The sequence below is a fragment of the Megascapheus bottae genome, chromosome 1 (genome assembly GCF_031878675.1).
Source record: "Megascapheus bottae isolate mThoBot1 chromosome 1, mThoBot2.hap1, whole genome shotgun sequence".
Classification (NCBI taxonomy): Eukaryota; Metazoa; Chordata; class Mammalia; order Rodentia; family Geomyidae; genus Megascapheus; species Megascapheus bottae.
The window spans coordinates 32180340-32206218 of record NC_143509.1 but is presented as its reverse complement, the minus strand read 5'-3'; the positions used below and the strand labels follow the sequence as shown (position 1 = coordinate 32206218).

Here is a 25879-nt window from a genome sequence, read left to right as displayed (position 1 = left end):
TTTTCTGGTCATTCCATTAGTCCAGAAAGCTTCTACAGTAGAATTATTCATTCCAATTAAGCAGAAGTAGCAACCTCTAGCCATTTCCAAGGTATTCAACAGTTATTCAAGTATACCAAGTTTCCTCTTGTATTCATTTTGGAATTTCAATAAATTTAGTGTTTTACCCAATGGTTAGAACCTCCTAAGATATATCTCTATCTCTATCTTTGTCTCTATCTATCTACCTATCTATCGACTTATTACAAGAAATAAATGAGATGAAATAAAAGGAATGGCTATATCCAATGCTAGAAAGTAAGAACTAAGAACCTGAATGAAAAGAGAAATTATGAAATATAACACACACATTGATATAAGTATAGTGTCATAAGACAGAATCACACACACATAAAAACTAATCGAATGGAGCTATGACAAGAGAAAAGAATGGGTAAACACAAAGAAAAAGAATTGTGGTTAGATACACATTGCATCCAGAGATTCAAGATTTGATACTTATATTATTATAAATATTATTATTAAGTATTAAAAAAGGCTACAATTTGTAAGTCAGATTATGAATATAATGTTTCTTGGTCATTTTCACTTCTTTTGTTGTTCTCCTCCACCACCATCCCACAATTCTTAATTTATATATTCAATTTCAGGGCCTGGGCACTGTCCGTGGGCTTTCTCAAGGTTAGCACTGCATCCCTTCAGTCACAGCACCACTTCCAGCTTTTTCTGTGTATGTGGTTCTGAGGAATCAAACCCAGTGCTTTGTGCATGTTAGGTAAGCACTCTACCACTAGGCCATGCTTCCAGCTCCTCTACTCAGAGAATTTCTTTCTGCCTATTCTTGATTTTGCTTAGGAGAGAGCAGAGGCACAGTGATCATGCCAATCTCCTGAGAATCCTCAGGAGAGTTCTCTTGATGTCCCTATTCCTCAGACTGTAGATGAAGGGGTTCAGCAGAGGTGTGACCACAGTGTACATCACTGCCACCACAGCCACCATTCTGGGGGACTGAGAGATGGCTGAAGCAAGGTAGACGCCGGTGGTGGTGCCGAAAAACAAGCCAACCACTGATAGGTGAGATCCACAGGTGGAGAAAGCTTTGTACTTCCCCGCTCTTGAGGGGATTTTCATAATGGAGGAAACGATGCGTGTGTAAGAATAAAAGATCCCTGAGACTGGGACACCCCCAAACACAACACTCACCACGTAGATCAGTATGGAGTTACTGGAGATGTCAGAACAGGCAAGAGTGAGAAGTTGAGAAGCCTCACAGAAGAAATGGGGGATCTTCACCTCCGTGCAGAAGGTCAGATGGGACACCATGGAGCAGTGCATCTGGCCATGCAGGAGGCTGAAGAACAATGTCACCAGAACCAACCCTCCACAGAGACGAGGGTGCATGATGACTTGGTAGTGCAGTGGGTGACAGATGGCCACCAGGCGGTCATAGGCCATCACACCAAGAAGCAGACACTCCAGACATCCAAATAGGTAAGAGAAGAACACCTGAGTCAGGCAGCCAGCATAGCTGATAGATTTGCTGTGTGTTTGGAGGTTGGTCAGCATCTGGGGAACTATACTGTTGCTGAAACCAATGTCAGCCAAGGAGAAGATGGAGAGGAAGAAGTACATGGGGGTGTGGAGGTGAGGGTCAGAACCCACGGCCAGGATGATGAGCAAGTTTCCCAGCATGGTGACCAGGTAAAGTGTCAAGAATAACACCAGTAATAAGGACTGGAGTTCAGGATCCTGTGAGAGTCCGAGGAGGAGAAATTCCCAGACACAGGTGAGGTTGTCTGCCTCGCTATGGATGGGACATGTGGTGAAGGTGAGAGAATGCTTAGTCATTGGATATAAAAATTTTATCTTTAATTTAAATAAAGAAAGGTGGGAAAACAAGATGATTGGGAGGTAATGGGGAGGAAAATGGGCAGAAAAACATAACAAAGGGTATCAATGATTGAGAAGTAATGCACCTACTATCTGGTGAATGTAACTGTAACCTTTCTATGCATTACCTCGATAAGAAAAAATAAAATGAAAAAAACGCAAATCAAGGGGAATAAGTGTCCTTGTGGACTGCACATTCATATAAGTTCAGGAATGTTCCTCAGCTGAACTCTTTAATAAAACTCATTGGAGTCTATGAAAGGCACTTGTTCTGTACAAACCCAATCTGTGTTCGGTGGTTCCAAAAACTTTGAAGACTCAAGATCTTTTTTTGAGATCATACTTCCTGATCTCAGTTTTTTTTGGAAGTAAAAAATAGGAAAAAGGAATATCCTTCTCTACCTAAGGGAAATGTAATCTAACTACAAGGACACTATGAATTTTTCAAATGTAAGTTATTTTATTTATGTTCAATATTCCTGCTAATGGTAAGAATATAAATCCTGCCTGGTTCAGGTGGCTTATATGTATAATTTGAAGATCTAAAGTTGTAAGAGTTAATAATTTCAGTTCAAATTGAAATTGAGCAATAAAGTTTCTGAGCTTATTTCCAATTAAAGAACAATGATGGAAGTGGAGCTGTCTCTTACGTGACATTGTGATAGCCTTAGTGAAAAAGTTCCGAGATAGTGTCCAGGGAATAAAAAATAGATACATATATAGGAGGAAAATCAATCATCTTTCAATGGGTCTTGTGCTAGTGGTAGAAGGCCAAGTTTTGGACCTTTAATCACAATGAAATATTCAGAATTCAGTAGCATATTTTATGACACTTACCTTGGCTGATGCTTTACTTTATCCAGTATTTATATAGCTGTTTTTATGGAGATAAAGGACCCTACTCAAATGTTGTGGGTTTGGAGGTCTGACATTCTTTTTAGTCTTTTTTGTTTTGTTTTAACATAACTCAAAATATAGCTGTTTGTCTATTATACATCTCCTTTGGATAAAGAGTTTCTGTTAAATGAACCAAAACCACAAGACAACACCAACCCTAATAACAATGCCCCCCTCTGTGTGTGTGTGTGTGTGTGTGTGTGTGTGTGTGTGTGTGTGTGTGTGCGTGTGTTTCCTTGCTCATGTACCAGGAACTTGAACCTAGAGCTTGGAGATGGAGACAGTCCCTCAGTTCTTTCTCAGTTCTTAGGGCTGGAACTCTATTACTTGGGTGGCAAATGGGAAATAAGAGTCTTCTTGACTTCCCTTGGATGGGCTGTCTTCAAACTATGACCCCAACCCACAAGAGTTTAAGATTACAGATGGGAGCCATGGGCAATCAGCAAGTACAGAATTATTTTATCATGGCTTCACTATCTCAAAGAAATATATCACGCTGTGTTTGCCAAACACGAATTTGCTACTATCTATCTGGAAATGTTTTCCTTATCAATGACATTCTTCCATTAGGTGTCATAAGAAAACGATGTCCAGAACCACAGCAGAGCTTGAAGCTGCAACTCTGCCAACTTATATTATTAGTTCAATGCTTTCTAACCTGTTGGGATCTGAGGATCATAGGATGGTGGCTCTAAGTCAGCCTGGGCAGAAAAGTCCCTGTGAGACTTTTATCTCCAATCAACCATTCAAAAACCAGAAGTGGAGTTGTAGCTCAAAGTGGTAAAGTGCTCTCCTTGGGTACAAAGATTCTCAGGAGTAGCACCCAGGCCCTGATGTAAAGCCTGATGCCCAATAAAAGTTCTTTTAATTTAATCCTTTCTCATAAAATGGATGGAATATCCCCCAAATTCGGACTCTTGATGAAAACTCAGCCTTTCATCTCTCCTAGCAAGAGAAACATAAGTAGGGAAAATTTTTTGAAAGAATATTAAAGCTATCTTGACAATTTGGTCATTAGTAAAATAGGTATAATGTCACCTTAGATGTGATTACATTTAAAATATTAAATACTATGTGTTCTATTGTTTTTTTTTTAAATTTTTGTTTCATTGTATTTTAATTTTTTTTAGTTCTTGAACTTGAACTCAAAGCCTAGACAAGGTCTCTGAAATTTTTTCTCACTGAAGGCTGACCCTCTAAAATCTTGAGTCACAGCTTCACTTTCAGGTTTTTGGTGATTAATTGCAGATAACAGTCTCACATACTTTCCTACCCAGGCTAGCTTTGAACTGTGAACTTCAGATCTCAGCTTCTTGACTAGGTAGGAATAAAAGCATGAGCCACCTGAACTAACCATTCTTAAAGCTTTGTTTTGTGGGAGCCATAATATTCCCCAAGTATTAGATTGTCATAAACAAGGAAAGAAAAATTACCTAGGAGAGGAATTCTACCTTCATAATCTAAAGACTTTAAATTTCCTGGGCTTCTGAACTCAACTTTGCATTCTGGATCCTTTGCTTCTGGCTCACCCACCTGCCATGACTGAAGAGGTTATGAGGAAATACACCTGTTGTCCTCCTCCCTCCTAGCCCTGTAACTCACTGAGATGCCCTGGGCTTCTGTTGGAATGTGAACAGTGCGTTTCCATCCTCTCCCTTTCCCATCCTTGGTGTGTCAGCAAGGTTGAGGTTTGGTCAGCACAACCGCTAGGCAGGAGGAGTCATGTGTGGACCCCTAGAACCACAGAGTGACTGAACGGAGATCACAGGACTGCCGACTCCCCAGATAGGAGCAATAGCCTGAGTAGGTAGATAGAGAAACAGGACTGATGGTTTATAAATCTAGCACCTTGAGATCTCAATGCACAAAGATCTGCATTCACTAAATTGCTCCTGTTATTTCCAGTCTCTGAGGACATGATGATTGTAACAGATGATGAAAGAAGAAATTGTCTTTGAAAATAATCAGGCCCTTGCGATTCTCAGGAGAAATCTGTGTGCCAGTGAGCTTTTGGCAACACCTAACATTTATTATGTATTAAATATCTCAACAATATTAACACAAATTATGTGTGACTTAGATTTTGACAGTGCAACTATTATTCCTATCAGGTAATTTGAGGGGAAATTAGGAATTCTAGAGCAAATATCCTGCGGCATTTCTATTTTCTTTAATATTTGTATTTAATAGGAACTTTTTGGTAGCTAAGGTCAGACTGGGATTTGCATTTACTGGAGATGAGTAGGGTGTATTTTTCCTCATTTAAATGATGGCCAAAGTCAAATGTTTGTTTTTGTCATTGAAATATGATGGGCAGCCTGCCACGTGTGACTCATGCCTCTAATCATTGCTAACTCAGGAAGCTGAAATTTGAGGACCATAGTTTTGAAGCAACCTCAGGAAGAAAAGCCCATGATATTCCTATGTCCCCTTAACCAACAAAGAGCTAAAAGTATGTGAGACTGTATTCAGGCACAATAATTGGGATGCCCTTGAAATTTGATGTGGTGTAGATAAACCTGAATGACAAGATAGGCATGAAAATTATGGCAAAATCTCAACAGATATGAGGATCCAAACAGTACAGACCCATAAAAATGCCACAGGCACCATCAGAAAATGCTGGCAGGAACATCATGTACATAATAATTAAATAGCAGGGAACTTCCAGTTTCTTGTGGGACTTTAAGAAGATTCTTGTAGGTACTGTCAGATATAGTAAAAGAAAAAAATGCAGGAACAGATGCAAGGACAGGAACCACACGATCAACTCAATAAGTGCAGAAAATACATTTGACAAATTTCAACATCCCTTTATGAAAAATGCTCTGGAGAAACTAAAAATCCACGGAACATTCCTCACTATAATACAGGCTGCTATGACAATGTTACTGTCAGCATTACATTTAATTGTGAAAATCAAGAAAGAGAGGAAGATGTAAGAAGGTGGTCAAACAACAAGGAATTACTTTAGTTTTCTGAACCCTAACAGGAGATTTCAGTTTGTAACAACACTTCTCTCTGAAAGATTGACAACCATAGATATAAAAACAAGCTGAAAAACAAAGAACACAACCAAGCTGAGAGTCATAGGAACTGAATAAACTCATAATTTCTACACATAAGGACAGAAAATGACAAAAAAAATCTCTCCCACATCCCCCCCCCCATTCTCATGCCAGTTATGTGAGATAGTGTCCTGTTTTCTGCCTTGAACTCTAAAACCCACCAGCAGACTGCAGCATCCTGATGCTGGATACTCCCACACCAGATCCAGAGCAAAGAGAGGCAGAGGCTAGTCGAGAAGTATCAGGACACTCAGACCTAGAGAACTTTCAGCGTTCCAGTGGTCAATCTACAGTGAATGTGCAAGCGTCCAGCACTTGAGAGCCATGGGAGCCAACTGGTAAGGGGAGCCATTCACTGGAATGGCAAGTAGATGGAGTAGCCCAGTGACCAGGCAAAGGGAACAGTCCAGCAGTGTGGCAAGGAGTGGCCTGGTGGTGGGCGTGATTCAGTGCATGTCCATTTAGGAGAATATATATAAGCTTATCTGTTTCCACCACAGAACTGACTGAATTCCCTGCAACTACTCTTCTCCTCCTTCTTCTTCCTTCTTCCTCCTCCTCCTCCTCCCCCTCCCCCTCCTCCTCCTCCCCCTCCCCCTCCTCCTCCTCCCCCTCCTCCTTCTCTTCTTCTTCTTCTTCTTCTTCTTCTTCTTCTTCTTCTTCTTCTTCTTCTTCTTCTTCTTCTTCTTCTTCTTCTTCTTCCTCGTCCTCTTCGTCCTCCTTGTCTTCTTTTTCTTCTTCCTCTTCCTCTTCTTCTTCTCATTATTTGTTGCATTTTATTGTTAGGATAATGTGTAAAGGAGTTACAGCTACATTCATCAGGTAATGCGTCCATTACTTCTCAAACCTGGATACCTTTCTCATGTTTTGTCCTCCTTTCCCTCCCCTTTCCCCCCTCACAAACAGCTTGTTTTCCCTCTTCCCTTCACCATTTCAAATAAACAAATAAGCATATATATATAATATACCAGGTACCAAAGTCAGATACAGTAACAATATGAGATTAACCATAAGTGAAGAAAAAGAGAAAAGAAATAAATTCACATAGTAATAAAGAACAATCACAAAGATAAACCTCTTGTTTCCATAACCTAGAGTTCATTTCATTTAGTCTCATCCTGCATGACCATATGTACATAGCTTTTGAGCTATTGTGACTCTCTGCTAGAAGAATCCTAGATGTGTACTAATTATTACAAATGAGGGAAGCCATGGAAACTATGTTCCTTTGGGTCTGGCTTACTTCACTTAATAGGATTTTTTCCAAGTCTTTCTGTGTCCTTATGAATGGGGCAATGTCATTCTTTCTGATGGAAGCATAGAATTCCATTGTGCACAAGTTCCACATCTTCTTGATCCATTCATCTGGATTGGTTCCATGTTTTAGTTGTGGTGAATAATGCTACAGTGAACATCATTGTGCTAATGGCTTTAGTATGTCTTTGTTTCTGGACATTTGGGTAAATGCCAAGAAGTGGGATGCTGTGTCATAGGGGAGCTCTATGTTTATTCTTTTGAGGAATCGCCATACTGCTTTCCAGAGTGACTGAACGACTGTAGACTCCCACCAACAGTGTAGTAGGGATCCCTCCTGGCCACATCCCCACCAGCATCTGTTGTTATTAGATGCATTGAACATGGCCATTCTAAATGGAGTAAGGTGGAATCTCAAAGTTGTTTTGATTTGCATTTCTTTTGTGGACAGATATGTCCATCATTTCTTCATATGTCTGTAGGTCGTTCTTATTTCCTCTTCAGAGAAGTGTCTATTTAAGTCTTTGGCCCATCTTTTACTGGGATGGTTGTTTCTTTGAAGATTTGTTTTGGAGAGATTTATTTTTTGAGCAGCTGATATATTTTAGATATGAGGTGTTTCTCTGTTGTATGATTGGTAAAGATGTTCCACTCTGTGGGCTTTCTATTTAACTTTATAGCTATGTCTAGTATTTCTAGCATACAGAAGCTCAGCAGATTAATGGACTCTCATTTGTCCAAAATTTCTTTAATATTTTGTTTTAGGCAATTTTTAAGAAAGTTTTGCTCTTCTTCTTCTCCTCCTCCTCCTGCTGCTCCTCCTCCTCCTGCTCCTCCTCTTCTTCCTCTTCTTCTTCTTCTTCTTCTTCTTCTTCTTCTTCTTCTTCTTCTCCTCCTCCTCCTCCTCCTCCTCCTCCTCCTCCTCCTCCTCCTCCTGCTCCTCCTCCTCCTCCTCCTTCTCAGATATGAACCCACATTCAAATAGGCACCTAATATTTGATAAGGGAGGATGCAGTTGGTGCTCAAGTGGTAGGATGCTAGTCTTTGTTAGACAAGCACAGCAAGAGAATTAAGGCCCAGATTTAAGACCTTGAACTTGTATGTGCATTCACACACCACACAGACACACTCACACACACACACTCACACACACGCACACATACACACACACACAAATATAGATGCCCACATAGACACACATTTTAAGACACCTGCACACAGACAGATGGAGAGACAGACAGACAGATAGATAGGCACACACACACACACACACACACACACACACACACACACACACACTCTCTCTCTCTCTCTCTCTCTCCAACACACAGAGATATTAACACAAGGCTGAGAATGTGAAATAAGGGCTTGAATTCTGGGTGGAAGACTTGAAGCCTTTTCTTGTCTCCGAAGGAGAATTCCAGTGATATGGAAAGAGAAAATCACACCTCATTACCACAATTTCTCCTCCTGGGCCTCTCAGATGATCCTGAACTCCAGCCCATGCTCTTTGGGCTCTTTCTGTCCATGTAACTGATCACTGTGCTTGGAAATCTGCTCATCATCCTCGCTGTCACCTCTGATCCCCACCTCCACACCCCCATGTACTTCTTCCTCTCCAACCTCTCCTTCCTGGACATCTGTTTTACCTCTACAAGATGCTGGTAGTCCTGCAAGTACAGAATAAAGACATCTCCTATCCAAAGTGCCTGACACAGATATATTTTTTTAAATATGTTTATTGGATTGGATAATTTTCTACTGACTGTGATGGCCTATGACCACTTTGTGGCCATCTGTCACCCCCTGAATTACCCACTCATCATGAGCCCCTCTCTCTTGACCTCTTGCTTCTGCTATCTTGGATCATCATAATCTGGGTTTCTCTGATACAGGTTTTGTTAATGAAGCAACTGAATTTCCCACAGTCACCAAAATCCCCCACTTCTTCTGTGAACTGGCCCAGGTTCTCAAGATGGCCAGCTCTGATACCCTTGTCAATAGCGTATTTATGTATGCGATGATTATCCTGCCAGGTATGTTTCCTCTCTCTAGCATAGTCTTCTCTTACTCTAAGATCATCTCCTCCTTATGGAGAATGTCTTCCTCTGTGGGTAAGCACAGAGGTTTTTCCAGCTGTGGCTCTCACCTCTGCATGGTCTGCTTGTTCTATGGGATGGCCTGTTGGGTGTATCTCAGTTCTGCCCTGAACAATTCGTCCTCCTATGGAAGCATGGTGGCCTCAGTGACGTACACAGTGGTCACTCCCATGCTGAACCCCTTCATCCACTGCCTGAGGAACCCGGATGTGAAAGGAGCCCTGGGGAGACTCCTCTGCAGAATGGCCTCTTGACATGGAGAGAAACGTGGGGTTTACAACTACTTAATCCATCGTGTCCCCAAGGCAAACGTGGATCTCAATGTATTGATTCTTTTTCATTCCTAACAACATGTCCATTTTTTTAACATTTCCAATGTATTTGTGTGTGTGTGTGTGTGTGTGTGTGTGTGTGTGTGTGTGTGTGTGTGTGTGTGTGCATGTGCCAGATCTATGGCTTGAACAGAGTTTCCAGCTAAGATGGCTTCACCCGGTGAACCTGAGTTCTCAGAATCGGGAGTAGCTGGAATTGCAGGCCCAAGACACCAGAGGCCATCCTGATTTTCTTTTTTTAAATATCTTGTAGTGACAGAGACTCTTTTTTTTTGCCAGTCTTGGGCTTGGGTTCAGGGCGTGAGCACTGTCCTTGGACTTTCTAAAGGCTAGCACTCTACCACTTGAGACTCAGCACCACTTCCAGATTTTATCTATGTATGTGGTACCAAGAATGAACCCGGGTCTTCATGCATACTAGGCAAGCACTCTACCACTAGGCCAAACTTATTTGATAGGGAATGGGGGAAAACCAAGAAGGGGAAGGACGGCGGGAGCGAGGATAATGGGTACAAAGAAAGGGTATCAATGTATGTGAATTAATGCACCTTCTATCTGGAAAATATTGTATAACCCTTTTATTAATTACAATAAAAATATAAAAAAATAAAAAAATAAAAATCTTGTAGTGCTACTTGGATTTGAACTCAGCATTTCACCGTCACTAGGAATAGGCACTATCATGTGAATAATGTCTCCAACCCTTTTGCAACAGCTGCTTTTGAGATAAGATCTGAGGTAATATCAAGGGCCCTTGCAGAACAGTGATCCTCTTTCTTATGTTTCTCCCATAGCTGTGCTGACAAGTGTGTGCCTCCATATCCAGTCTGTCTAGTTGAGATGAGTTTGCTTTCAGGTTTCTTTGCATTTGTCCAGGGTAGCTTCAGGGATCCTCTCAATCTTTGCCTCTTGAGTAATTGTGATGATAAACTTGAGCAGTTGTGCTTGCCCCATTTGTCTCTTGCATTGCCCTGTAATTTATTGAGAAGCATTTGAAATTCTTCTTGGCAGCTGATAAATCTTCTGTTGAAGAAATGTCTTCCCCATCTAGGTGCATTTAGAAATCATGTAGATTGTGCCTCCATTAATGAATTGTTCAAACCTGTGCTGTATTATGTAAGATGGAAGCTTTTCAGACCAATTTTGCAAACATTTCCCCATTCTCTGATATTTTCTATTTTCCTTGAGTGCATCTTATTTATTGTTATTTTACTTGAAAATTGATGTACACAGGAGTTACGGTTACATAGATTGGGTGATGAATGTATTCCTTTTTGAACAGTATCAAATCTTCCATTTTTTTCTCCCAGTCTTTTTCCTTCTGATTCCCCTTGCCACAAGTTGTATAGTTAATTTTCAACACATTGTCTTGTGAGTATCACTGCTAAATTTGTTTTCCCTTGACCCCACCATTTCAGTGCTTCCCCTTACCCTCCTCCAAACAGATAAACTTACAAAACAAAAAATACAGAAATCAAAAGCAGCAACAAAATGTGAAAACAAAATAAAAACAAAAAGTAAAATTAAAAACCTCTTGATTCCATTTCTTGGAGGTTATTTGCTAAACAACATTTTATGTAATCATGCACATGTAGTTACTGAGCCTTTGTGATCCTCTCCTAGTAATATCTTCCTTTAGTGTAAATGTTTAGAGTGCTGTTTAATTTATCACGTCCAATTCTAATTTTGGTCATTTACCGTCCACAGTGCTTGCGTCTGGATCTACAGGCACATGCCAATTATTACAAATGAGTTATGTTGAACATCTCTTCACTTGTTTATTGGCCATTCTTCCTCCTCCTCTCCTTCCTCCTCCTTTTTCTCCCCTCCCCCTCCCCTCTCCTTCCGCTTCCCCTTTCCCCTCTCCTCCTCTTTCTCCTCCTCCTCCCCCACCTTCTTCTTCTTCTTCTTCTTCTTCTTCTTCTTCTTCTTCTTCTTCTTCTTCTTCTTCTGCTTCTGCTTCTGCTTCTGCTTCTGCTTCTGCTTCTGCTTCTTCTGCTTCTTCTCCTTCTCCTTCTCCTTCTTCCTCTTCTTCTTTTTCTTCTTCTTCTTCTCCATGTACTTTTGTGTCTTCATCCCATTTAGTAATTGAGTTGTCTTTTTAACGGTTTGCTTTTTCAATTTTTAAATTTTTTTTCAGCTCTGAGTGTAGTGTTTAATTTATAGCTAGTAAAGACCTTCTCCGTTCTATGGGCTTTCTTTTTATCTTCCTAGTAATGTCCTTTACCATGAAGAAAATCTTCAGTTTGATGCAATTCCATTTACTCAGGCTTATTATTTTTTTTACCATAAAAACAGAAAAAGTTTAATATCGTTTAGAAATATTTTTTTGCATTTTTTATTGTAATTAGTAAAAGGGTTACATGATATTTGCCAGATAGAAGGTGCATTAATTCACGTACATTGATACCCTTTCATATGTCTTTGTACCCATTTCCCTCCCCGCCCCACACCCCTCACCCGTCTTGGTTTTCCCCCCTTCCCTATCAAATTTCAAATAACCAAATACAAATAAATTCAATATATCAGATAACAAAGTGAGATACTATACCAATATGAGATAACCAAGGGACAGCAAAGGAGATGAGAGACAACATAGTACATTAAGGACAACAATCATTCGTTATATGGCTTTTGTTTCAATATCCTGGAGGTCCTTTCAATTAGCTTCATTCTATATGGCCTTATGTATCAAGATTTTGCTCTATTGCAAATCTCTGCTAGGAGAGCCCAAGGTTTCTACTGATTATGACGAATGAGGGAAACCATTGAGCCTAAGTTCCTTTGAGTCTGGCTTACTTCACTTAATGATTTTTTCTAAGTCTTTCCATTTCCTAACAAATGGGGCGATGTCATTCTTTCTGAAAGCAGCATAAAATTCCATTGTGTACAAATACCACGACTTGTTGATCCACTCATCAACTGAGGAACTTCTAGGTTGGTTCCATATTTTTGCTGTGATAAATAGTGCTGCAATGAACATTATTGTGCTAGTGGATTTAGGATGCCCTTGTTTCTGGATGGTTGGGTAAATGCCAAGTAGTGGAATTGCTGGGTCATAGGGGAGTTTTATGTTTAGCCTTTTGAGGCACTGCCACACTGCTTTCCATAGTGGTTGAACGAATTTGCACTCCCACCAACAGTGTAGTAGTGATCCCTTCTGGCCACATCCACTCCAGCATCTGTTATTATTCGTTTTTCTGATCCTGGCTATTCTAACTGGAGTGAGGTGGAATCTTAGAGTTGTTTTGATTTGCATTTCTTTTATGTTGTTGGTTTTTTTTGCCAGTCCTGGGCTTGGGTTCAGGGCTTGAGCACTGTCCTTTCTCAAGTCTAGCACTCTACCACTTGAGCCTCAGCACCACTTCCAGCTTTTTGCTATATATGTGGGGTACGAAGGAATCGAACCCGGGTCTTCATGCATGCTAGGCAAGCACTCTACCACTAGGCCAAACTCCTGGCCCCTGCATTTCTTTTATGACCAGAGATGTTGAGCATTTCTTCATGTGTCTATAGGCCATTTTTGTTTCTTCTTCAGAGAAGACTCTCTTTAAGTCTTTGGCCCATTTTTTAATGGGATAGTTGTTACTATGGAGATTAGTTTTGCAGTGATTCGATTTTTTTGAGCTGTTGATATATTTTAGATATGAGGCCTTTGTCCGTTGTTTGGTTGGTGAAGATCTTCTCCCACTCAGTAGGCTTCCTATTTAATTTACTAGCTATGTCCTTTGCCATACAAAAGCTCTGCAGCTTAATGCAGTCCCACTTATCCAGCCTTTGTCTGATTTGTTGTGATTCTTGGTCCTTATTAAGAAAGTTTCGACCTGTGCCAAGGAGGCCTAGTGTATCTCCTTTTCCTTCCTGTAAAGTTTCAGTGTGTCAGCTTTTACCTCCAGGTCTTTGATCCATCTGGAGTTAATTCTAGTACAAGGTGACAAAGAAGGATCCAACTTTAGTTTTCTGCAGGTGCTTAGCCAGTTCTGCTAGCACAACTTGTTGAAGAGGCTGTCTTTCTTCCATTCTATTTTTTTGGCTCCCTTGTCAAAGATTAGGTGGCCATAGGTCTGTGGTTTAATATCTGGGTCCTCAGTTCTATTCCATTGGTCTTCAGGCCTGTTCTTGTGCCAGTACCAAACTGTTTTGAGAATTATAGCTCTGTCATACAGCCTAAAGTTTGGAACTGAAATGCCTCCGGTGCTGTTCTTTCTGCTAAGAAGTGTTTTTGCTATACGGGGTCTTTTATTATTCCATATGAAATTTTGAATTGCCTCTTCTATTTCTTTAAAGAATGCCATTGGGATATGGATGGGTACTGCTTTGAATTTGTAGATAGCTCTTGGCAAGATTGTCATTTTCACAATGTTGATTCTTCCAATCCAGTGGCATGGGAGGTTTTTCCATTTCCTTAGTTCTGCTTTAATTTCCTTTTTTAGGGTTTTAAAGTTTTCATCAAAAAGGTCCTTTACATTCTTAGTTAAGCTAATTCCTAGGTACTTTATTTTCTTTGAGGCTATTGTGAAAGGAGTTTCTTTCCTGATTATTGCCTCGTTCCTCTCACTGTTGGCGTAAAGGAAGGCAGTTGATTTTTGAGGGTTGATTTTATAGCCTGCTACCCTTCCAAAGTTTTGCATCAGCTCAAGGAGCTTGGGAGTAGAGTCTATAGGATTCTTTAAATACAGAATCATGTCATCTGCAAAGAGGGATAGTTTTATTTCCTCTTTCCCTGCTTGGATCCCCTTTATGCTTGCATCTTGCCTTATTGCACTGGCTAGGAATTCTAGTACTATGTTAAAGCGGAGTGGAGAGAGTGGGCATCCTTGTTTCGTTCCTGATTTTAGAGGGAATGGCTGTAGATTTTCACTATTAAGTGTAATACTACCAGTGGGTTTCTCATACACAGCCTCTATTACATTGAGGAATGTTCCATGGATTCCTAGTTTCTCCAGAGCTTTTAACATAAAGGGGTGTTGGATCTTGTCAAATGCCTTTTCCGTGTCTATTGAGACAATCATGTGATTTTTGTCCTTGCTCCTGTTGATGTGTTGATTTGGGTATGTTGAACCAGCTTTGCCTCCCTGTGATGAATCCAGTTTGATCATAGTGTATAATTTTTTTGATGAGTTGTTGTAGACGGTTGGCCAGTATTTTGTTGAGAAGTTTTGAATCGATGTTCACCAAAGATATAGGTCTATAGTTCTCTTTCTTTGATGAATCTCTGTCTGGTTTGGGGATCAGGGTTATACTGGCTTCATAGAATGAGTTTGGTAAGGAACCTTCATTTTCAATTTCGTTGAAGAGCTTGAGGAGTATTGGTGTGAGCTCTGCTTTGAAGACCTTATAGAATTCAGCTGTGAATCCATCTGGCCCTGGGCTTTTCTTAGGTGGAAGTTCTCTAATTGCCATTTCTATTTCAGAGCTTGAAATAGGCCTGTTTAGTTGAGTTAGTTCTTCTTGGTTCAGTGTGGGTATGTTAATATTGGCTAAGAATTCATCCATTTCATCTAGATTCTCAAATTTGTTGGCATAAAGGTTTGAGAAGTATTCCCTCAGGATATTCTGGATCTTGGTAATTTCTGTCGTGATATTACCATTTTCATCTGCGATTTTGTTTATTTTGATATGCTCTCTTCTTTTTTTGGTAAGATTTGCTAAGGGCTTGTCAATTTTGTTAATTATTTCAAAGAACCAACTCCTTGTTTTGTTGATTCCTTCTATAGTTTTTTTGGATTCCAAATCATTTAATTCTGCTTTGATTTTAATTATTTGCTTTCTTCTACTGGGATTAGGGTTGGCTTGTTGCTCTTTTTCCAGGAGCTTAAGGTGAGACATTAACTTGTTGGTTTGCAATTTTTCCAACTTGTTGTTGTAGGCACTCAGCGATATAAATTTTCCTCTGAGTACTGCCTTTGCTGTGTCCCAAAGGAGTTGGTATTTTGTGTACTCCTTACTGTTAAATTTCATAAACTGTTGGATTTCTGTTCTGATCTCTTCTATGACCCATTGGTGATTCAACAATGTGTTGTTCAGTCTCCATGAGTTACAGGGTTTTCGTTGGTATAGATGTGTGTACAGTTCCAATTTGATGCCTTTGTGGTCTGAGAGTGTGCTGGGAATAATTTCAGTGTTTCTGAATCTGACCAGGTTTGTTTTATGGCCTAAGATGTGATCTATTTTGGAAAATGTTCCATGTACTGCTGAGAAAAACGTATATTGTGTTGTTGCTGGGTGGAATATTCTGCAGATGTCTGTTAGATCTAGTTGGTCTATATAGTTGTTCAGTTCTAAGGTTTCTCTGTTGAGTTTTTGCCTTGTTGATCTGTCCATAGGTGAGAGTGGTGTGTTAAAGTCACCGACAATCACTTTATTTCAATCTATGTATGGTTTCAGTATAAGTAAAGTTTGCTTGATGAAGTTTTGAGCTCCGGGATTGGGTGTGTAAATATTTAGGATCGTTATGACTTCCTGGAGGAAAGATCCCTTTAGTAGTATGTAGTAACCTTCTTTTTCTTTTCTTACTAATTTTAGTTTGAAGTCTATTTTATCTGATATGAGGATGGCAACTCCAGCCTGTTTATGGTGGCCGTTAGCTTGACAGAGTTTATTCCAACCTATCACTTTCTAAAGATGATTGTTTTTTTGGGTAAGATGTGCCTCTTAATTTATTTTTTATTGTAATTAGTAAAAGGGTTACATGATATTTGCCAAATAGAAGGGCATTAATTCACATACATTGATACCCTTTCACATGTCTTGGTACCCATTTCCCCCCCCCCACACCCCCACCCGTCTTGGTTTTCCCCCCTTCCCTATCAAATTTCAAATATCCAAATACAAATAAATTCTATATATCAGATAACAAAGTGAGATACTATACCAATATGAGATAATCAAGGGACAGCAAAGGAGATGAGAGACAACATAGTATATTAAGGATAACAAGCATTCATTATATGGCTTTTGTTTCAATATCCTGGAGGTCCTGTCAATTAGCTAAGATGTGTCTCTTGAAGACACCAGAACGATGGCTCTTGCTTTTTGATCCAACTAGACAGACTATGCCATTTAATTGGAGAGTTAAGTCCATTGATATTGAGAGTTAGGATTGAGAGATACATATTAGTTCCTACCATTCTCATATGCGTTTGTTCTTGTTAACAATCCCTATAATTTTGTAGCAAAAAAATTACATGGCCAGGTGCTGGTGGTTCATATCTGCATCTGTAGCTATTCAGAAAGCTGAGGCCTGAGGAACACAGTTTGAAGCCAGACTAGATAAGAAGTCCATAAATCTTCTTAGTTCTTGTTAACCATCAAATAACCATGAGTGGAACTGTGGCTCAAGTGGTAGAGCACTAGCCTTGAATGGAAAAGTTCAGGGACAATACCCACCCAGTCCCTGAGTTCAAGCTCAGGGATGATAATGTGAAAGAACAATTGAGTTCAAGTGAATGAGTTGTACTGTTAAAAAAAAAGGACAAACTTGTATTAATATAACATTAGTTTTTCAGGACAGTATTGTAACCTATTTGTGCGTGTGTGTGTGTGTGTGTGTGTGTGTGTGTGTGTGTGAATATGTCTGCCAGCACTTATGTTTAAACTCTGGGCCTGGGCAATGTGCCATATCTCTTTTGTCTCTAGGCTAATTCTCCACCACTGATGTCCCACTTACAGGTTTTTGGTGGTTATTTGGAGATAAGAGTCTCACAGACTTTCCTGCTTCAGCTGGCTTTGAACCTCGATTCTCAGATCTCTGAATAGCTAGAATTACAGTCTTAGCAGATGATAGGATTCATGTGAATCAATGATAAGAGCAAAACATCAGAGCAACACAAAATCTCAGATCCACACAAGATCCCAGCTTCTCCAGTGGGAGAGGAACACCCAGGCTGAGTGCCAGAAGTTTTATTGTAGGGGTAGAGATTCAGTCCTTCTTGGCCCTTAGCCTCGTAGTCCCCATCACACCATCTTTTCAAATCCCTCTGGAGTACAGCTCCCTTCAGTCAACCAACTGCAAATTCTGTTCTCTGCTCTTAGAATGCCTCTGGGTGCTAGGAGAGATTGCAGGTGACCCATCTCAGAGCACAAGCATTGCTAGCCTAAAGGACCATCTCCCATTCCCTTTCTCACCCATTTGAAAGGCCAAGAGTCTATAGTCTGTTTCATTGATTTCTATTCAACAGGCATTAAGACTCTTGACTTGCTTGAATCACTGTGATTGTAAGCACACAGCTCACAAACTTGCATTTAGTTCTTATTTAACCTTGAATGCTCTATATCAATCAGGCCTAATAGCAGTTTTTAGGGTAGCAGTTCCATAGATGTGTATAGTAGCTTTCATTTGTATTCAACCCTGCCTCTGGTCAACTGCTTCTTAAAAACAGCCCTCTTAATTCCACATATAGCTTGTTTGTTTGTTGCAAAATCTTTTCTTGCCAGTCCAGGGCCTTGAACTCAGGGCCTGAACATTGTCCTTGGGCTTTCTCAAGGTCAGAGCTCCACCATTTGAGCCACAGCATGACTTCTGGCTTTTTTATATACAAATGTGTTACCAATGAATTGAACCCAGTTCTTTGTGTATGCTAGGTAAGCATTCTAACACTAGGGCAAACTCCCAGCTCTGTAAAGTCTAATCTCTTACATACATGATCACTTCCTTTCTGCATGATTTAGCTCTCCAGGCTTATCCATTGTCCTGAATAATGACATGATTTCTTGTTGTTTTGTGTGTGAGTCTTGTCAACTATGCATCTATCTGTATAATACATCATGTACATATACAACACTTTATCTACTTTTTAATACTTTAAGATGGTTTGGGGTGTATACAATTCTTGAAATTTGTGCTTTTGCATTGACTGGGGTTTAAACCCTTAGCCCCATCATTGTTAGGTAAATGCTTAAGCATCCAAGCCACATCTCCAAGCCTTTTGAATTCAGGTTATTATTTACGGAGGGTCATACATTTCGTCCAGGCTGGCCTCACACCATGAACCTCCTATGTATATCTCTCCTCTTGAACTGTGATTATGGGAACATATGTAACTAGTCCCAGCTTATTAATCAACATTGGGTTCATTTTATTTATGTTTGTTTTTACCATGAATGGCCTGAAACTTCCATTTTCCCTATCTCTATTTCCTAAATATCTGAGATAGAATACACCAGCTAATATCCAAGTAAGATTTCAATATTTTATTTGATTCAATCAGAAATATATTTTATCTGTGAGTTCTGATGATGTAATTCAATCTGTAATCACTGAAGAACCTATACAAATTAACAGAAGCCCAATGCCTATTCCTTGTGTCTGCTTATAGAGATAGTTGGGGATTGGATCCTTTCTCCTATCTGTGTCTGTCATTGTTGGAAAGAATTCACCTAAATGGGCTTTTTCTGAAATATTCATCTGTTGAGAAATAATACAGTTATTCAGAAGATGAGGAGAATTCTATCTCAGATTAGATGCCCAGTGTAAGAGGACATGGTGAACAAATAAACTTGCAAGTGAGATACTGGTCACTCCCATCTGTAATCCTAGCTTCTCAGGATCTGAAAGCAGGATCACAGGTAGAATTACCAGTCGGTGAGACTCTTATCTCCACATAGCCACCAAAAGAGGCAGAAGTAGAGCTGTGGCTCAAGTGGTAGAGCCCTAACTTGGAGGAAAAAAGGCTAAGGAACAGCATTGATTTCAAAGCACCAAATAGACACAAACACAGGTGAATATGCACACACACACACACACACACACACACACACACACACAGAGCCACCTTAATAATGTAAGTCAGTCATATTTATAACAAATTCCCTGAAACTTTTTCTCCTGAATTTTGAAAATATTTTCTCATGTCTGAAAGACTTCTTTTGTCAACTCATGTGTATCTGGATAGCAATGGTTTTCTTCCACGTCATTGATTATATTCCATCTCTCATTCCTTGTCCTCATTTGCTAAGGATCTGTGGAGAGTGCTATGAATATTCCTATGTATCTCATGTATACCTTGTGTCTTACTCCTCTCAGAAATCCTAGGGATTTTTTGTAGTGAGGAGACTCTATAGGTGGAGAAGTTCCTCTTTGGATTGAAATAGATTGATGATATCTGTGGGTATTGTTCCTGAATACTAGTGTCTTATCCAAATTCATTAAGATCGCAGCTGAGAGTGGTCTTTGATCTCAGGGCCTCGCACTTCTTAGGCAACTATTCTACAATTAGAGACATTCCAAATCTTTTGTTTTTTTTTTCCTCTAGCTTATTTTTCAGCAGGATCCTGTGTTGGAGTCAGTTAAAGCACAGAGGGAAGGAATTTACATATGGAAAGATGATGCAATTAGCCATAAAAGGAATAATTATTTCTCCATGCTCCGCTCAAAATCAGGTGTCATTCTTTTTTTGTTGTTTTGTTTTCGTTTTTGTGCCAGTCCTGGGCTTGACCTCTACCACTTGAACCTCAGCACCACTTCCAGCTTTTTTCTATGTATGTGGTGCCAAGGAATCGAACCAGGGTCTTCGTGCATGCTAAGAAAGCACTCTACCACTAGGCCAGCACTCTACCACTAGGCCAAACTCCCAGCCCAATCAATCAGGAGTCATTCTTGCATTTGTCCAATTAATTTGTTTGGAATCATGTCAATATATTTATGCCACTTTCTTATGGATTCTTATATATTCCATAGAAAAATTTCAGTTTTCTGTCATATTACTCTGTCTATATCTTATTGCTCTGTCTTACTACATATTCATGGGCCTTACTAATACATTGCCTATAGCAGTCATGAAGTTTGAACTCATGTCCTGGGTACTTTCTCTGAGCTTCTGATGCTCAAGGCTACTGCACTACCACTTGAGCCAACCACATCCCCAACTTCTGGCTGTTTTTGATGAGATTAATTGTAGATAAGAGTCTCATGGGCCAGGAGTGTGGCCCAGTTGTAGAGTGCTTGCCGAGCACACACAGAGCCCAGGGTTTGATTCCTCATTACCACATACACAGAAAAAGGTGGAAGTGGTGATATGACTCAAGGAGTAGATCAGTAGCCTTCAGAACGTTCAGTGCCTAGGCTCTGAGTTCAGTCCCTAGTCTGGAAAAAAAAAGAGCCTCGTGAACTTTCCTGTTTAGGCTGCCTTTGAACTACAATTCTCAGTCTCATAAATGACTATGATCACATGTAGGAGCCACCAGCATCTAGCCTATTAATGAACATACATTTATGTAAACACATATGTATTTGGTTCACATATAGCAGAAAGAGTTATTGGCTTTGATAGACCTCCTAAATTTTTCTGGTCATTCCATTAGTCCAGAAAGCTTCTACAGTAGAATTATTCATTCCAATTAAGTAGAAGTAGCAACCTCTATCCATTTCCAAGGTATTCAACAGTTATTCAAGTATACCAAGTTTCCTCTTGTATTCATTTTGGAATTTCAATAAATTTAGTGTTTTACCCAATGGTTAGATCCTCCTAAGATATATCTCTAGCTCTATCTTTGTCTCTCTATCTATCTACCTATCTATCTACTTATTTGAAGAAATAAATGAGATGAAATAAAAGGAAAGTCTACATCTAATGCTAGAAAGAACTAAGAACCTGATTGAAAAGAGAAATTATGAAATACAACACATGCATTGATATACGTACAGTGTCATAAGTTAGAAACACACACATAAAACTCTAATCGAATGAAGCTATGACAAGAGAAAAATATGGATAAACAAGGAAAAAAGGATTGTGATTAGATATACATTATATTTGGAGATTCAAATTTTATTTTATATTATTATAAGTATTATTATTATTATTATTATTAAGTACTAAAGGGGGCTACAATATGCAAGTCAGGTTATGAGTAAAATACTTCTTGTTCATTGTCACTGCTTCCATTGTTCTCCTCCACCACCACAACCTCCTTTCTCTATTTATATATTCAATTTCAGGGCCTGGGCACTGTCCGTGGGCTTTCTCAAGGTTAGCACTGCATCCCTTCAGTCACAGCAGCACTTCACAGCTTTTTCTGTGTATGTGGTTCTGAGGAATCAAACCCAGGGCTTTGTGCATGCTAGGCAAGCACCCTACCACTAGGCCATGCTTCCAGCTCCTCTACTCAGAGAATTTCTTTCTGCCTATTCTTGATTTTGCTTAGGAGAGAGCAGAGGCACAGTGATCATGCCAATCTCCTGAGAATCCTTAGGAGAGCTCTCTTGATGTCCCTGTTCCTCAGACTGTAGATGAAGGGGTTCAGCAGGGGTGTGACCAGGATATACATCACTGCCACCACAGCCACCATTCTGGGCGACTGAGAGGTAGCCGAAGTTAGGTAGGCACTGCTGGTGGTGCCATAAAACAAGCCAACCACAGACAGGTGAGATCCACAGGTGGAGAAAGCTTTGTACTTCCCCGCTCTTGAGGGGATTTTCATAATGGTGGAAACGATGCGTGTGTAAGAATAAAAGAGCCCGAGACTGGGACACCCCCAAACACAACACTCGCCACGTAGATCAGTATGGAGTCACTGGAGATGTCAGAACAGGCAAGAGTGAGCAGTTGAGAAGCCTCACAGAAGAAATGGGGGATCTCCACCTCCATGCAGAAGGTCAGATGGGACACCATGGAGCAGTGCGTCTGGGCATCCAGGAGACTGACGAACAATGTCACCAGAACCAACCCTCCACAGAGACGAGGGTGCATGATGACTTGGTAGTGCAGTGGGTGACAGATGGCCACCAGGCGGTCATAGGCCATCACACCAAGGAGCAGACACTCGAGACCTCCAAATAGGTAAGAGAAGAACACCTGAGTCAAGCAGCCAGCATAGCTGATAGATTTGCTGTGTGTCTGGAGGTTGGTCAGCATCTGAGGAACTATACTGTTGCTGAAACCAATGTCAGCCAAGGAGAGGATGGAGAGGAAGAAGTACATGGGGGTATGGAGGTGAGGGTCAGAAGCCACGGCCAGGATGATGAGCAAGTTTCCCAGCATGGTGACCAGGTAAAGTGTCAAGAATAACACCAGTAATAAGGACTGGAGTTCAGGATCCTGTGAGAGTCCGAGGAGGAGAAATTCCCAGACACAGGTGAGGTTGTCTGCTTCCCTGTGAATGGGACACCTGGTGAAAGAGAGAGAATGTTTAGTCTTTGGATATAAAAATGTTAGTTTTAAAGCAAACCAAGGAAGAGGGGAAACAAGATGTTTGGGAGGGGATGGGGAGGGCAATGGGAAGACAAACAAAAGACAGGGTATCAATGTGTGAGAAGTAATGCACCTTCTGTCTGGTGAATGTAACTGTAACCTTTCTATGCATTACCACGATAATAAAAAATAAAGTGGAAAAAAGCAAATCGAGGGAATAAGTGTCCTTGTGGACTGCACATTCAAATAAGTTCAGGAATATTCCTCAGCTGAGCTCTTTAATTAAACTCATTGGAGTCTATGAAAGCCACTTGTTCTGTACAAACCCAATCTGTGGTTGGTTGGTTCAAGAGCTTTGGAGACTGAAGGTAATTTTTGAGATTACATTCTGATCTCAGATTCTTCTTTTTGAAGGAAAAAAAAATGGGAAAAGGAAATATACTTCCCTCCCTAGGGAAAAAATAATCTAACTAAAAGGGCACTATGAATTTTTCAAATATTTTATTCATGTTCAATATTCCTGCTAATGATAAGAATATAAATCTGCCTGGCTCAGGTGGCTTATATGTATAATCGGAAGATCCAAAATTGTAAGTGTTAAAGATTTCAGTTCAAAGTGAACCTGGGAAGTAAATTCTCTGAGCTTCTTTTTTCCAATTAAAGGAAAAAGTTGGAAGTGGAGCTGTCACTTAAGTGATATTATTATTGCCTGGAGTGTTAAATTTCAGTTATGGTGTCTGGGGTATATAAAAATAGATACATATATAGGAGGAAAATCAATCATTTTTTAATGGTCAGGGGCTGGTGGTAGAAGGTACATTGTTTGGAACTCTGATTACAAGGAAATTTTCAGAATTCAGTAGCACGTTTTATGACCCTTACCTTGGTTGATGGTTTACTTTATCCAGTCTTTATATAGCTAGTTTTATGGAGATAAAGGACCCTACTCAAATGTTGTGTGTTTGAGGGTCAAATATACTTTTTAGTCTTTTTTTGTTTTAACGTAACTAAAAATATATCTATTGTATATCTCCTTTCGATAATGAGTTTTTGTTAAATGAACCTAAATCACAAGACAACACCAACACTAATAACAATTCTGAACTACCATGCACTATTATTGACAAGTTTAAATAGTATTTTGTGCTGATGGTCAGTATGTGCAGAATGTGTGTGTGTGTGTGTGTGTGTGTGTGTGTGTGTGTGTGTGTGTATTTGTGTGTGCTTGCTTGCTCATGTACCAGGAACTTGAATCTAGTGCCTGGACGCTGTCCCTCAGGTCTTTCACTCAGGGATGGAACTCTACTACTTGGGTGGCAAATGGGAAATAACAGTCAGCTTGATTTTTCTTGGATGAGCTATCTTCAAACTACGATACCCCACCCAAGAGTCTAGGATTACAGACATAAGCCATGGGCACTCAGCAAGTGCAGAATTATTTTATCATCACTTCACTATCTCAAAGAAATATATCAGGTTGTGTTTGCCAAACAGGTATTTGCTACTGTCTATCTGGATATGTTTTCCTCATCCGTGGCATTCCTCCATTAGGTGTCATAAGAAACTGATGTCTGGAACCACAGCAGAGTTTGAAGCTGCAACTCTACCAAGTTATATTAATTCAAATCTTTCTAACCTGTTGGAACTGAGGATCGTGGCTCCAAGTCAGCCTGGGCAGAAATGTCCCTGTGAGACTTTTATCTCCAATCAACCATTCAAAAACCAGAAGTGGAGTTGTGGCTCAAAGTGGTAAAGTGCTCTCCTTGGGTACAAAGATTCTCAGGAGTAGCACCCAGGCCCTGATGTAAAGCCTGATGACCAATAAAAATTCTTTTAATTTAATCCTTTCTCATAAAATAGATGGAATATCCCCCAAATTCGGACTCTTGATGAAAACTCACACTTTCATCTCTCCTAACAACAGAAACATAAGTAGGGAAACATTTTTAAATAATTTTGTGACAATTTGGTCATCAATAAAATAGGTATAATGTCACCTTAAATGTGATTATATTTAAAGAATTAAATACGATGTGCTCTATTGTTTCTTTTTTATTTTTGTTTCCTTGTATTTGAATTTGTTTAGTTCTTGGACTTGAACTGAAAGCCTAGGCACAGTCTCTGAATTTTGTCCCACTGAAGGCTAACCCTCTAAACACTTGAGCCACAGCTCCACTTCCAGCTTTTTAGTGGTTAATTGGAGATAAAATTCTCACATACTTTCCTACCCAGGCTAGCTTTGAACTGTGAACTTCAGATCTCAGCTTCTTGACTAGGTAGGAATAAAAGCATGAGCCACCTGAACTAACCATTCTTAGAGATTTATTTTGTGGGAGCCATAATCTTCCCCAAAGTATTAGATTGTCATAAACTAGATCATGTGCAAGGAAAGCAAAATTACCTAGGAGAGAAATTCTACCCTCACAATCTAAAGACTTTAAATTTCCTGGGCTTCTGAACTCAACTTTGCATTCTGGATCCTTTGCTTCTGGCTCACCCACCTGCCATGACTGAAGAGGTTATGAGGAAATACACCTGTTGTCCTCCTCCCTCCTAGCCCTGTAACTCACTGAGATGCCCTGGGCTTCTGTTGGAATGTGAACAGTACGTCTCCATCCTCTCCCTTTCCCATCCTTGGTGTGTCAGCAAGGTTGAGGTTTGGTCAGCACAGCCGCTAGGCAGGAGGAGTCATGTGTGGACCCCTAGAACCACAGAGTGACTGAACGGAGATCACAGGACTGCCGACTCCCCAGATAGGAGCAATGGCCTGAGTAGGTAGATAGAGAAACAGGACTGATGGTTTATAAATCTAGCACCTTGAGATCTCAATGCACAAAGCTCTGCATTCACTAAATTGCTCCTTGTTATTTCCAGTCTCTGAGGACATGATGATTGTAATGGATGATGAAAGAAGAAATTGTCTTTGAAAATAATCAGGCCCTTGCGATTCTCAGGAGAAATCTGTGTGCCAATGAGCTTACAGCAATACCTAACATTTATTATGTATTAAATATCTCAACAATATTAACACAAATTATGTGTGACTTAGATTTTGATAGTGCAACTATTATTCCTATCAGGTAATTTGAGGGGAAATTAGGAATTCTAGAGCAAATATCCTGCGGCATTTCTATTTTCTTCAATATTTGTATTTAATAGGAACTTTTTGGTAGATAAGGTCAGACTAGGGTTTGCATTTACTGGAGATG

The 25879-nt window shown here is 40.0% G+C and overlaps 2 protein-coding genes across 2 annotated transcripts; both read right to left on the bottom strand.

Annotated features, from left to right (window-relative positions):
* Window positions 1-876: 876 nt before the first annotated feature.
* Window positions 877-1566, bottom strand: LOC150068919 (olfactory receptor 7E178-like). The gene has a single exon (XM_090329638.1). The coding sequence runs from the start codon at window positions 1564-1566 to the stop codon at window positions 877-879; it is 690 nt and encodes a 229-aa protein (XP_090185764.1).
* Window positions 1567-21956: 20390 nt separating this feature from the next.
* Window positions 21957-22520, bottom strand: LOC150068918 (olfactory receptor 7G3-like). Its single transcript, XM_090329627.1, has one exon. The coding sequence runs from the start codon at window positions 22518-22520 to the stop codon at window positions 21957-21959; it is 564 nt and encodes a 187-aa protein (XP_090185753.1).
* Between the last annotated feature and the right edge of the window lie 3359 nt (window positions 22521-25879).